The sequence below is a fragment of the Anopheles merus genome, chromosome 2L (assembly GCF_017562075.2).
Source record: "Anopheles merus strain MAF chromosome 2L, AmerM5.1, whole genome shotgun sequence".
In the NCBI taxonomy this organism is placed as follows: domain Eukaryota; kingdom Metazoa; phylum Arthropoda; class Insecta; order Diptera; family Culicidae; genus Anopheles; species Anopheles merus.
Window position 1 is genome coordinate 5,837,046 of NC_054083.1, and position 15,180 is coordinate 5,852,225.

A 15,180-nucleotide genomic window follows, 5' to 3' on the forward strand; every position below is an offset into this window, starting at 1 on the left:
CTTTTTCGACACACTTGCTTACAATATGCCCGTCATGGGTTCAAGCCCCAAATAGACCGTGCCACCATATGTAGGACTGACTATCCTGCTATGGGGGGAAATCAATAAGTCACTGAAAGCCAACCCCACAAGTGTGTTGGCAGGCCTTGACCGGCATCGGTTGTTGAGCCAAAGAAGAAGAAGAAGAAGCTTACAATATGTGTAAATATTTTAACAAAATTAGCAAAACGGATAAAAAATACTGTAAATTATACACCATTTAATGAAAAAAATCATTCTATTATTTATCATGAATGGTTCATCCACAAAGTTTATGTAGTATAATTTTGTGTATAAATAAATGCGTGAGTTATAACAAATTATAACACACAAGAATATTAGGTAAAACATGTTTGATTATGCTGGAAAGAGAGTTCTTGTTACACTTCCACATGTTCTTGTTACACTTCCACTTCCACATTTCCAAACTTCTCCAACTGGCAGCCGATTTCACCGTGAAGCGAGAGAAACAACGAAATGTATTATTACATGTAATCAAAATTTTGTTGGACAATACGCCAGATTTTACGCATAGTATTTTAAGAGTTCAAAAAAAGGTATAATATTACTCACCTCAACATCTTTTACCATCTGTAGCAATATTCCATAGTTTCGCTACATGGTCTCGTGGATGGCAATAACCTATTTACCCAATTCCTATCTTCCAGACTGGTTGCAATCAGATGGCTCTCTGAATTGCTTTTGCGCGGGAATCGAATGAGGTCTTGAGCTGGATTTCAGGACGGGTTTTATGAACCTATCCCGACCAGCGGCTCCTTCGACGGGCTACCTATCTTGCTGTCTCGTACCTTTGGTGACCACGACAACCACAATTCTTGTCCGTCTTATGCTCCGGAACACCAATGCCATCCTCCGTAGGTTCGATATAAAGTTTTTTCAATTCGATTCGATTCTTCACATGTTTTCAAACTGATGCTGTCGTGGTATTGGTACTATTTACACACCAAACTGCTCGTATGCATCGCGTACAACAGATATCTTTAATAAGGTGTCGCGGATTGTTACATTTGTTTGGGCCTTTCCGTGGGAGTCTTAGAATGGCTTACCTAAACGCCAATAACCGGTACCAACGAGTAGTAACAACGTGCTGTTTGAATCTACTTTCATTTATGCAGCAGGTTTTGGTGCATAGATAGATGTGGCGTGGTTTTTGGTAGAGGATTTGGTGCATCAGGAGAAGTGAAATAAAAACTGGTTGTGTTTTCATTTTCAGGTTGCTTGAATAGAGAGTAACTTTAAAGCAATAGAAAATGTGTCTATTCCATTTGCTTCCGTAGTAGGTTTATAGTTCCAGGGCTCTTGGTATGCGCTGTCCCTTTCTGTGCAGCGAATTGTTGTTTACTGATTGATTCAAACAATAAGCGAATGATAATTCATCAGAATTACAGTCGTCAATTTGCACAACTTAACAGGTCGAGGGTTAAACCCCGTACTAATCAAGCCTTAATGGCTTTAAACAATATGTCACAGTTTCCATATTCCCTTAGCTGTGGGCCTAGATCGGTTACAATTGTTGGGCCAAATAATAAGAAAAATTATTTATCAGAATATTGTTGTTTTCCTAGAGGTCTACAGGTTTTCTCGTTTCTTAATCCATAGGGTAAATCATGCCAAAATAAGGGGATATAAACTATATGTATTATCCTATGTATATATTGTTTCGCAAAGCAATGTTAAGGAACACTTTTCCTGAACACGGGCCTACTGGGTTGATTATGTCGTTTGTTTTTGAAGTGTACAAATCATTTTATTACTTAATAATAATTATATTATATTTTCCATTTTATTTCAGCCATATAAGGTTAATTTATATAATTAAAAGAAAGTATGTAAATAACTGCTAAATCATGTCTACGCATTGTTTAATGGAATAAGTTGTTGTTTAAGCTCTTATGTGCAAAGAAAAGCAGAATCAATGCAATATTTTTCGCCAACGAAAGGCTTTCACTGATGCTTTTTATACTGCTGTTTGTCCGCGAACGCTTTGCTCTCGCCAACCGATGGTGCTGCACTATGGGAAACGGTGGTTGGAAAAATAGTGATTTTAATCATATGTGTGAAATTTAATCACGAACTATGACATTTAAATTTTATTTTTTGCATGTTCAGGCAATAAGAAAAACTAAATAAAATAAAAACACTTAGTTTATGTCATTGCTTCTTTCATTCAAACTTTTATTAAAATTGTAAAAGTTAGTAACGAAACCTCAGGGTTTCAATGCATATTTTTTTTTGTTTTTTTTTTTTTGCATTTTTTTAACTTAAATTTTTGGTATTTTATGTATTTTCGATTTTTTTTTATTTTAGAATCATCCTACTGCACGTATCACCAGACATTGAACCGTTATTGTCCTTGCATGTATAGTTTCATGAACATTATTACTTGAAACATTTCAAGAACATTGCGCAAAATAAAACGTGGAGAGAGAAAGACAAACAGCAATAGAGAAAGAAAATAAAGGCGAGAGTTTCCCCTGCCCTGTAAATAGTATTATTACCACAACAAATTTTCAACTGTGATGAAAATGGCTAACATTTTTCTAGGTCGAATTCATCGGATGGAATTATATGTCTAGCACAGTGGAGTGAACTGAATTGAGTTAACATTAGTGGTTGTGTAACAGCATTGCAAAGTATTAATACATTTGGGTTTGTTGGGTTATTTTTCCAAATGTAGCTTGATAATTCTTGACAAAACTATGTGTTTTAGTAGAACGAAAATAAATGTAAAAAACAACAACAAATACTGCGGGCAATTTTTTACAGAATCTTTGAGTTTTAGCCCACTGTGACGGCATTGACTCTGTTCGTATCTACGGTCGGTGCATCTGGTGTGGCCTGGATTGTTATTTAGCATTACTCCGCTCACTCGCATGTTGGCGGAGCATGTTGGTGCTGTGTCTCGCTTAAGCAGTTCAGTCGGCGTGCAATGAATACCTTTCTTCATCGTTCTGAATCTGTTGCTCTAAATCAGTTTTGTGAATGATAAACATGTGATTGCGTTACAAATAATTTCGGTAAATTCTATATGGAGAGCTATTATACGTCCAGTTGCGTTGATGTTGACAGTATGATTGTAAATAATTACCAGTAGAAACTTTTCGTGCTCGAGTTTGTGTTGTGAAAGAGAATCGCAAAACAATGGTGAAAAGTGTGCAAAAGAGAGCAAATGATTTAAAATTGTGATGTTTTATATGTTACATACATGGCTTCACTGAAAAACAGCGAAATGTACCGAAATGGTTGTATGGCATAGAAAGGAGAAATTGTGACGTGCAACAAAAAAAAAAAAATAGATATCACTAACGCGGTCATCTTCGTATGAAAAGTGGTTCATATGCTACCGGCAAGATATCACCAATACGTTTTGCACTATGCCGATTTGACCGATCTCCCAAGGAAGTGACCTCAAAAGGCGCGGTGCCAGGCCAAGACAGACCGGCAGAAAGAAGTGTAACGATATTACAGTCAACAGTTGTGTTAATCGAAAGTGTATTCGTAGATTTTGTGTACATCGTATAAATGATAGAGGGCCATTGTGTAGAGTGCAAAAAGTGTACTACATATTGTACAGATTTATTTAAAAAAAACCCTATTAACTTAAAATGCTGTGTAAATGTGGTAGTTGTTGCAGTCCACCTTTTGTGTTGAAGATATTTGAACTTAAATTAATTGAAACGAAATGTGAACAGTACTTTTGTACATGTATATGCACCTAAAATATTAACAATATTTCAAAATTTTTATGTTTTGTTCTTACTGATATTTATCTTAGTCAAAACGGCGAATACACTTTATGTTGTGTATAAATACATAAATACGATGGAATTAAAATTACAAATTCGCACCGAAGAATCAAAAACTAAAGCAGGGTTTGCCGATGGCAATGAATAGAAAGCAAGTTAAATTAAAAAAAGAAGAAAAAAAAACAAAGTTCGTTCCACATTTTTTATACCAACATTTTATAGATAAATAGAGAAACATTTTCCCTACACGAATAATGGTCCGTTATTCGTGTCACTGGAAAGATTAGTTGGTGTCATCCACTTTTCCGCACATTTTTGATTTGCATATTTGATTGAGACAAAATTCAGAATGTAAAAAATTGTTGTTGATTGATAAATTACTATCTAAAAATTTACATATCAAGTTCTTGTTTAGGTAGCAAATACGTCGCAAATGGTTGTTTGATTTAATATTATTCATATGTACTAGCAATTTTTGAATGCGATAAAAATAAACAATTATTCTGCTTATTGTTTAGCGAAGAACGGTCAGGGTATAGCCGTATTTCTACTGATGTTCCTTCAAAAATAAGAAATTCAAAGAGGATTAAGCGAGATTAGTTAGTAGATTTCTTATCAATAATAATTTCAACCAATAAACTAGAATTTAAGACCCACGAAATGTTTTCAACAGCTATCTTCTTCTTCTTCTTTGGAACAACAACCGTTGTCTGCCAAGGCCTGGATGTACTACGGACGTCACACGAAGCGTAAACTTCGGCGTAAACTAAATTTCAGCCATATACGGACGTCACACGAGGCGTAAACTCAAAAAGTTTACGCTTGATTTGTATGGGAGAGCGTAAACTTCCTGTCAAAAGATTTCAGGGTTGTATGGCTGAAATCCAGTTTACGCCAAAGTTTACGCTTCGTGTGACGTCCGTAATACAATCCTTTAATCTTTTGACAGGAAGTTTACGCTCTCCCATACAAATCAAGCGTAAACTTTTTGAGTTTACGCCTCGTGTGACGTCCGTATACCACTGCACATTGGGCAAACGCCTGTATAAAAATCGAAAAACCAACTTCATCGCAGGTTAACACCATAATCATTTTCTTAAAATAGATACTTAAACTTAGTTGAAACCAAAATATTTCACGTTTTTATCTTAAACTTACTGAGATATAGGCCATCAAAGTGTAAACTTTCTGTTTTTTGTCCCAAATTGGAGCTATTTTTTGACCGAACATAAACTATCATATTTTAGTATATGATGCTAAGATTTTAATAATCAATGTGTCGTTGGAAACGTTTTTTTGCCATACTTTGATGTTATGTCTGAATATTTTACAAAAACTTGTTTTTAAACTTCATAAACGATTGAAAACCAAACATCCCTGCTGAATTTTTGGATATTTTCATTTTGGAGTGTGATTTTTTATCATTCCTCGATTTCACTCGTGAGTCGTATATTATAAGAAAGATCAACATTTTTCGTACATTTTGTCGTTAAAACTAGCTGCGACCATCTGCGATCCCGAAAATTATTAAAAACTTTTTCTTGAAAATAGCGCGAGCGATTTTGACGTGTTGTTGTATGAGCCATTAACCACCAGTATCCAACTACCTGTCATAAACGGGCATTTGAAACAAACAGGCAAAAAACAAAGCTGAGAGGTAAAACAGTTTAAAAAAGGGCGTAACATAGGAATTAGCTCTTTTCCAATCAAACCATAAAAAACACAACTTTTTTAGCGCGTAATACTTTAAAAAATCATGTTCAGTCAGAAACTTATTCCACCTTCGTTTTAATTTCTAACACTTACTGTTGATGCTGTTAACTAATACGCAATAATGCAATGTTGTGAGCGATAATTATTAAGTTTTATTCGCTGTCTTGACGATTTTAGTGTAGGACTACCCTGTATAGTAAGAACAATTGTATTGAATGAAGAAAAACTGCAATAGCACGAGGAATTGATTTTCATCCCGGCGTTTGTATGGCCGTTGCCCACTGTGCACTGGTAGGCTTGGCTTTCAATGATTTATTAATTACCATAGCAGGATAGTCAGTTCTGCGTATGAGGGCGCAGTCCATTCGGGGTTTGAACCCATGACAGGCATGTTGTTCAGTCGTAAGAGTTGACGACTGTACCACCAGACCGGCCCCAAATAAAATATATAAATAAATAAAATATATAAAAGATCATCTTGCACGGGGTGCATAATGTAGTACAAATTGGAAACTCTGAAAACCCTGTAAGATACGTTAATGCTTAATGTATTTTATCAGGAATGTGCCAAAATTAACAGTTTACTTCATTATAAATCTTAGCATTACAACGAATCTCATTGTATTGATAATTTTACCGACTGATCAGGCCGAGAAAAAGTAAACGCCCCTGAGCGGAAAAACTGATAACAATCATAATAGTGACGAGGAGTAGGAAATTGCGTTGTCATAGGAAGCATCATTTTAAAAGGAAGTATGCCGAGGAGGATGAAAGTATGCAGAAGAGGTTGAAAAGGTCTTGCAAATCCCTATTCAACATGATCGAGAGTCATCTTTCTGATCATAAATGGGGTCCGTTTCCCTTTAGCTACAGGAACCTGTCTTAGATTAGTGCACTATGTGGGTTAATGTGACGCACTAACTGCATGAGTAAGTGCTGGAATAAATGGGACTAATGGGCTTGGTTTTGCTTCAGCTTCTGCTATCCCGAATAATTGTAGTAGTATTAAATGATATGAGCTACTTATGATAATTTGCATGTATTCCCCAATATACGTAGACCGGAGGTAATCGCGTATCTTGAATACTCGTGCATATCGAATTTTGAGGGTTTCTATGAAATTATAGCGAATTTTCGTGTAATTTTCCGTGTAAGTCGTAAGTTTTACCAATCATTTGATCTGGTTCCAACTAAAGATTATAATTTTATACCTTTTAAAATGGTTTTTGAAATTTCACCAAAAGAGCATTATGTTGTATTTGACAACTGATGTGTCAAATTAGTACAATTTGCTAAAAGAACTGTCAAATTTAGAATATTGCGTGTAACGAAATCACGTTCATCGAGTATGGCGTATATCGAGAAATACCCGTACACTTAAAAAAGAATGAAGTTATGATTCTTTTTGAATATAAAAGAAAATAAATAGCGCAAACGTAATGTGTTAAAACATATTAAAATTTTGTGCGATTTTGTTGCTGAATCTTTAGTATATTTTTATTAAAAAAATTAAAGGTTTTGGGATTGTTAAAATCAGCTCAGCCTAAATTTCGGCTTCTTTTTCAATTGATTTCAATTATTATAATTAAAACATGTACGTATGTGTACATAATGATTTCCACTCTTTTTAATCATGTTTTTTTTATAATTATACGACTACCGTGCTGAACAATACCAAACAATTTCCGCTTTTGACGGGTTATTTTAAATTATACGGTATATGCAAAAAACATATCGAATTTTGCAGACAATACTAACGTTTAATTTTCCTAAATAGATGAAACAGCAAGTGAAGATGAATAAAAACAACGGTTACAGTCCGATTATTTTGATGTTAATGGTGAACCATGGCCAATATGATCTCGGAAGAGAAATTCGTACTCCTTATTAACTTGTAATCAACTAGCCATGACCATTGCTGTGTTTCCAGTGCCCGCCAGCTTTGGTGCAAGTGCAGACTATCAATACTGTAGTACGTTCTCCTAGGGAAGAGCAATAAAAAACGGGTTTATTTTTCATTGTTGATTTTGTTGTGCCATTAACATAATTTTAGGATCTTGCAGAACGGTGGAAGACAAAGTTTGAAATTTCGAACGTTGTATGATCACGATTGTAATTTGGAGAAAGTTAAAACTTGTCCGGTGTTTTGATCATTGGGTGTGAAGCTGTCATTAGAAAAGTCATTAAATAATCATTCATCGCATTGTGTAAACATAATAAGTACTGCTCGTTTTCTCATTACTTCGCAACCATTCTTATTAGTGGTATTTTGACCTGAATAAAGATAGTTGGTTAAAAAATAATCTTTTATATTCCTCTAATGGTTGTTGATGATCGACCATTGGGTAGGGGGACATTTTAACCTGTCATCTATAAAGAAATTAATCTGGAGACAGATAAAAAATATGACATCTGATAAAAAAATGAAAGATGAGATGATATTTGTTTTTAGTAAACTGTTTAATATTATTAGCATATACAGATATGGAATCATAGGAAAACATAAGGTTTTAGGTTTGTGTAAAATCATCGCATCGATAAGCAATGTTAAACAATGTAAACATGTTTAAAATATTATCATTTATTATGAAAAACTGTTGTGGTGTATTGCTAAATTACTAATATTTCTCAAAATAATCATCGTTACAGGTTGCGTGTTTATTTAACTGACCAGACCTGCACGAAAGTCAGAACCAGTTTGATTCGGTTGATTAGTTTCCTTCCTCTTCTTTCAATATGAAATAGTGTGGCAAAGAATGTGTTTTAGGCTGCAGCCCATTGAGTGATAATTGATACAATTGCATTCTTTATCCAGAACCATTAGAGCTATTAACAGAATTGCAAGGAGTTATAACTGGTGCTAGCCGTGAATTGAAATGATTGAATAATTTACAATACAAGTAAATGCATTACATGCAGAAGTAAATTGGAGCACATGCATTTGATGTTGCACAGTTTGTGCAAAGAAAGATGGGTAACATTATGAGCAGTAGTGATTCAACGCTTTCCAGACAACAGAGGAACAGAGAACGTTGTGCATACTATCGAACGACTTCGCAAGATCAAATAGATTATACTACTACAAAACGGTGCTACTTTGAAGATGATATCGATAGCAATCGAAACAACGGTCATGCAACTTACAACAATAGACAACAGTCTCCAACTCAGGAAAACTCTCGTATGTTGTTCTTGTTGTACCTTATTCATCGAACATGGAACGTGGTGGTCGATAGTGTGGATCAAAAAGGAAAAAAGTAAGTACGTAGTTAAGTATCGTAAACTAATTATTTAGCCTTTGCCAAAAGCACATTCCAAGCTTTCTTTGTAAATTGAATCCGTTTTTATGTAAATAAATTATTGTATTTAATGGTAACTTAAAAAAAGTAAACTACTAATACAGTTTGTTTCTGTCTTAATCATGTTTTTTTTTGAAATTTCGAACAAAATATGAAAATAGTTGAGTGATTTCTCGAGATAAAAAAAAAACAAAAATAAAAATGTTGTAAAACCTAAAACTGCAAATCGCATAATACACGTGTAGCTTTTCCTTAATTTTGGCTTAATTTCCCACTTGCACTTTCAATTTTCTTAGATTTATTTCCACCTTTTTACTTTCTTAGGCGGTAGTAAGTATGTCGAATGAAAAGGCAAACTCCGCGTGTAGGATGCTTGGAAGGGTTTTTTTTTTGCATACTTTTGTGAAGGATTTTCATTCATCAAACGGTTTTGTGTTGGGTATTGACCGAAGATATGATCGATGGAGTATTAAACTAACATTGAAATACATCGCTGAGCGATAGCACGGCAGAAAGGCAATGTTCGATCGAAACCGGTTTCACCCCATACTGTATAACATGCAGATTCAACTATACATGCAATAATTGCCATTCGTTGAAGAAAGTGCGGAAAAGGTAGGAAGTGAATGTACCATGCATACTATAAATCATGATAAATAAGCTTGCCAGTCTAAAGTGTAACACCTAACTGAGTAGTCAGTCCTTATATAATAAATTTATACAGTGTACATAATATTGTAGGAATCTAAAGTTGCATTCACGAGAATATATCCTACATGTAAATGTTTAAATTACATGGAAATTTTTATTTTTGTACCATTCAGTTTTATTGAGTAGTGCTCTAAAAACCGCCGAGGAATACTTTGTGTGACGCTGGTACTTGATGACTTTATTCTTTTTTCGTTGGGCACATAAACCGATATGGAAGATATCATTTACCGTGTCTACACAGTGACACAGAGAGATCAACAGAGAATCAAACAAGTTATACAGGAAGGAAGTATGTGTTGCTACTTAATTCCGTTTCATGACAAAGAGGTAGTTTTTCCTACACAACTAAGAAAGTATCAAGAAAACTTACCGGAACATATTTATACGGAACTATTAATAAGCAACAAGACAATGATTTGCATTACAATTACGGTGTTAGGATTAAATAATTTCTCAAAAAAGGGGAAAAATCTAATACAGCTATTAAAAAACAAGCTGTTCAGAAAATCACTGAGTGGATGTTATTAGTACAAGTTATGGATAGTATTATCATATAACAACAATATTGCACAGCCCATTTTTTTTTATCTGTTTCAGTAAAATTTTATACTGTAACTTTACTTTACATTTCTTAGAGAAAAAGTGTTTAGTGGATGCCTTTTAATATAACTTATTTTACTCAAAAGTGGTAAACAATTTGACTTTTTTTCATTTTGGTTTGTTAAGTTATTGTTCATGATTCGCATTATTATCCTTTTCAGATCTCGCTTGGGCCCGCCGCCGAATGCAGAAGGCAAAATAGCCTCAAACTATTTATACAATGAAGACTTTGACATCGACCTCAATTTCACAGATTTGGACGACCAATCGAGTATGTATGAATCTCAATACACATTCTGCACTTGCAGCTACTGTGAGGAGGAATCCGATCGCAGCCCATTCAACAACGTTTCCGGCAACAGATTTTCCTTCTGTGAAAGGTATGCTAGTACTTGTACTTTGTAAAATATTCACATTTTTTACGTTACACCATGTTATAGATTACACCGATATAATATATTCTTCTACGGTGGTGTTCTATACATTCCTATATCATTTACGTTTCGTTTTTGTTTGGTACATATGGTGTATATCCAACCTTTTTAGTCACGGACCGCTTAGCTATGTATACAGATTTTCCGCGTCCCACATCTATTAAGGGCATGTATTTTGTAGACTTTGTTCAAAGCTGCTTGATCAAATTATTGTTTTGTTGTTCTGTGTTTTTGTGAAATAAAAAGTATTATATGGATCGTAATTTCGAGGCTAGGCAAGACCGTTATAATAAACTAAATTGAATGAATTGTAATTTTGTATCAATTTTGAATTAAGATAAGCTGGATGTTTCAAAAAATCAAAATTGTATACTGGCATTTTGTAAGCCGCAGTTTTTCAGTTTTAAATAATTACAACTATCGATATGATTGAAACCCGTTGAATTTAGACAAGTGCATCGCGATCTTCTTTTGTCTACTATTTGTACACCCTTTTAAAGACATCATCAAAATGATCTTTATCATACATAGCAACATAAATGAATGAATGGAAACATTATTAAACTTCACACATGCATTTTAAGTATATTGCCTGAGCTATAGATCCCACCTGCCCTAAATAGCTGATTATTTTTTTTTACTTTGACGTTCAATGTTTATTTTCTACGCTGAACCTTTTCGCAACATTGAAATTCAAGTCGTCAACTCGTGCGACTTAACAACATGCCCGTTGTGGGTTCATGTCTCGAATGGACCGTGCTCGCATGCGTAGGACTGACTATCCTGCAACGGCAATCAATAAGCCACTAAAAGCCAAGCACACTAGTGGTATAGGTAGACCTTGACCGAAAACGGTTGTTGTGTCGAAGAAGAAGAATCTTATGTTCCATTGAATACGGAACACCTGGTCAGTGTAGCTTAAAATGTGCAGCGAATGTTTACCATCACAACAAGTGGCTCAATATGTCTGCAACTTCCTAAATCTTTGCCCAATTCTACTACATTATTTCTATGTTGTTCAATTGTACTTGTTTTTTTTCTCATGGATTTCAATCAATTTAAAGTCCCAGTAGATTTGCGTCCGTGAATTATGGCTCCGTCAGTTTTGCGTTTGTGAATTCACGTCTTTGAATTTTGTGTCGCAATTTTACACAATGTCACAATTTTACTAAAGGATTATACTACCAAATATTTTGTGACCATGTATTTTGCATTTTCTTATGATGTTGCGATTTTGCACCGCGTATCTTGGGGACTACCTCTACTTAGCTATGAAAATGTATATTTATACGAGACACTCTCCATAACAATAACGTATATAATCATTGCTAGAAATGCACACAAAAAACTTGACAAATTACCCACAATAGCTCACTTTTGGTACGGCCTCCAAGAGGAGGTTAGTATTTATACGCCTAGATGTATGCCATGTTAAGCGTAAGGCATAACTGGTACAATTTTTGGTTTGGAGCGGAGATTTTTTTCCTTGTTTTGCTTCAGATTTTTTTAAATGAGTCGTTAATATTTATGCTATAGATGGTACGCTGAAACAGGAATATGACACATGTTTTAATAAATTTGTCTGGTGCCCTCGCGTCTATTCGCGGAAAAAACAACAACTTGCTAAACGTGTCTATATAATCGTCGAAACCCCTGTATTTTTTATACATGAAAAAATTTTCAATCTATGGTTGAACCTTCTTGTAAAAAAGGTCAATATTCCTCATGTGTTATGAGGCAATACGAAGATAATAAAGTAGAATATTCGATAGGTGCCAGAGCGCTGCCTAAGCTAAAACGCCTAAATTTATGCAACGCGCATTGAGTGACAGTGACGATATTTTCATTGTTCATTGTCGTGTTGGTGTAAAATGAATATAACGCTTTTATGCTAAATCACATTTATAAATCAACTTGGTTTGAAAGTAGGAATGACCTTTTCATCCCTAGAATATTTCACTACTTGTTATTGATGCTGTTTGTTTTATATCTTTTGTCCAACCAAAAAACTTGGCTGCTTTCGTCCAACCGAAAATGTACTTCTAGCATCCCGATCCCGAGCATGCCGATTTTAGTTTCAGCAATAAATAAATGTTGTGGATAGTTAGCGATGCCCAATACAGAGGGTATTTACTATTCCTAATATCCAACACACTTCAATGTATTGGATTACCAACGAATAAAAATGCTTGAATAAAATTGTGTAAAATAGCAAGCTCGTCGAGCTAGAACTTTTAACCTGGAGTTTTCTCTCGTTTAAGGTTTATTTTTTATTCGGGAGGAATAGCTTTGCTATGTAACTAATCCAAGGTTCCACTGTTGTTGATGTTATTTTGTACTGTATTTCAAAACAACGGAACAACGTGAAAGATAACCCCATGAAATATTTCATGCTCTAATTTAAGGGTGATTTCTACCGCATTTCTACGCCTTTTACAAGGGTGCATGATATACTGCGTCTTTTAGGTAAATAGTTCTGATAACAAACAATGTTCGGCTGGACATACACGAACCGAGTTAGCTATGGTAACGCGAAATTAGCGCGTTTAAAACAGTTGTAGAAAAGTTGGGCTGTCAAATCTTCCGCGCCTCCAATTGCGCCTTCTGTTTCGCAGTTTTCGCGATAGCGCGAACCGACTACAGGCGTCCCCCGAGTTACGACCCCCTCGAGTTGCGACGATTCGCAGATACGACGATTTTGATTTTGACAGTGAAAAGTTGTCATCGAGAAGAAATTGATGTATATTTTTGAATTTCTGAGCTGATAACCGTTACACACACATTTCCAAAGATTCCACTACTACCCGTTATTGTATATCTATATCGGGTAAACGATTTTTTGTGTAAAATTAATACATTATCGAACATTGTTTCAAATAAAAACACGATATGATAGATTTCGACTCTTCAACTTCGGTTATAAACTTAAAATTGACAGATATTTGACATACGACCTTTTCGACTTACGCCTTGCGTTGGGCCTTTTTTTCGGTCCCAAATACAGTCGTATCTCGGGGGACACCTGTATTTTAACTGAATTTGTTTGCAAACTTGTGTCGAGACGCGAATTTTGTATTTTGTTTTGCAAAAAATACCTTAAATAAATAATATGACTTGCAAATTGATAAAAAAAAATTTCATCTTGGCACATTCAATCGTTACCAAACCTCGGAGAAGACCATACACGAACTGCGATTGTCTCGCCTGTCTGTCACCTTGCAACCAGACTTCCCACCAAATAGCGTCGCGTCGTGAAGCCAAATTCGATGACATTCGATGATATTCGATGACAGCTCCATACAAAACCAATCTGTTTCACGGCGAATATTTTAATTTTGGGCTATTTTTTCACGGTTGACGGCGTGAAATTGTCTCTATATGTCTAGTTGCACGGTTAGATTTTATTTGCACAGTACAACAGTACAAACCATACGCATTTTCACGGTACTGTGGAAATCTCGGTACATGTATTTCCAGCCTTATGTTTTTCAATATTGGCCCAAGTGACATTTTTGTTGTTGTCAGTTATAACATAATCCTAAAGTATTAAGTGTCAATTGTAGTATGATCATTTTTAAAACATATTTTTCGTTCCCTTTTTTCTGTGAAATATTTTGTACAAAGGTATTTTTCACAGCATTTGTTAACTTTATTTAATTTTATTTAAGCCCTTCGAAATAGGTTACGTTAAAAAAAATTCAAATGCATATTTTATTACTCTGTTCTATTGAAATATTCCCAAGTATTGCAAAGGTTTATAAAATTTGAAAAGAACATAATTGAGCAGTAATTATTAGACTGATTACATTTTGATCGGTTGACAGTCGTTCAAAAGTTATGTGACTAAAGCTGCTTTAATCTTGTAGATAAGTTCAACCCAAGTAGAGGATACAAAACTGATAGGATGAAGTAAAAAAAATGCAGCAGTTATTTTATGATGATTTATTTGACATGATGATTATGCTGGTTATTAACACGGGTAATCACTGGCCATGTGTAAGTTATGATAGATATTTAAAATATATATTTTTTTTTACTTAGTTATACTATTTACTCATTCAGATTATTTCCATTGCGCTGGCAAACTACCAAATCTGAATCTCGAGGCAATCCGTCAAAGAGTAGATAAAATTCAACAATTTCTCAACGTTGATCTTAGTTTTCAGGTTTGCGATTTAGGCAGGTTTTATTCATTTCAATAAAAGTTATCGGGAAGTATGCCTTAATAACTAAATGCTTACATTGCCGTACGGCCGTAGAACTAGCTTGAATATGCTGACACAACTGATTAACGGATAGATTAAAATCTGCTGATAACCCTTACCGGTTATATACTTATATTACTCTATCAGTTATTATTCTATTAGTTTGTTTGCATTTCTACAAAGGTTTAGACGTTACGAAAAATAATAATAATGAAAAATAGATCACAGGATCGTTGTCAATACTTGTATTGAAACATTATTTCCAATACAATACAATACAATCGATACGTTTCTTAAAATATTTGAAATACTTCTTGAATACACAACATTAGTTGATACCATTTTACGCATTTTTTCTTTAGAAAAAACTTCAGAAGTTCTTCTTGCCCGGTTGCTAACTAACCACATTTGT

General features: G+C 34.6%; 1 protein-coding gene across 1 annotated transcript in view; it reads left to right on the forward strand.

Annotated features, from left to right (window-relative positions):
- The first annotated feature begins 2,943 nt into the window (after positions 1-2,943).
- Positions 2,944-15,180, forward strand: part of LOC121593050 — a 39,654-nt gene continuing 27,417 nt past the window's right edge. The window contains exons 1-3 of the mRNA XM_041915091.1: positions 2,944-3,077; positions 8,169-8,776; positions 10,291-10,509. Coding sequence (XP_041771025.1) covers positions 8,490-8,776; positions 10,291-10,509 — 506 coding nt within the window. The 5' untranslated portion in view covers positions 2,944-3,077; positions 8,169-8,489. The remainder of the gene's footprint in view (positions 3,078-8,168; positions 8,777-10,290; positions 10,510-15,180) is intronic.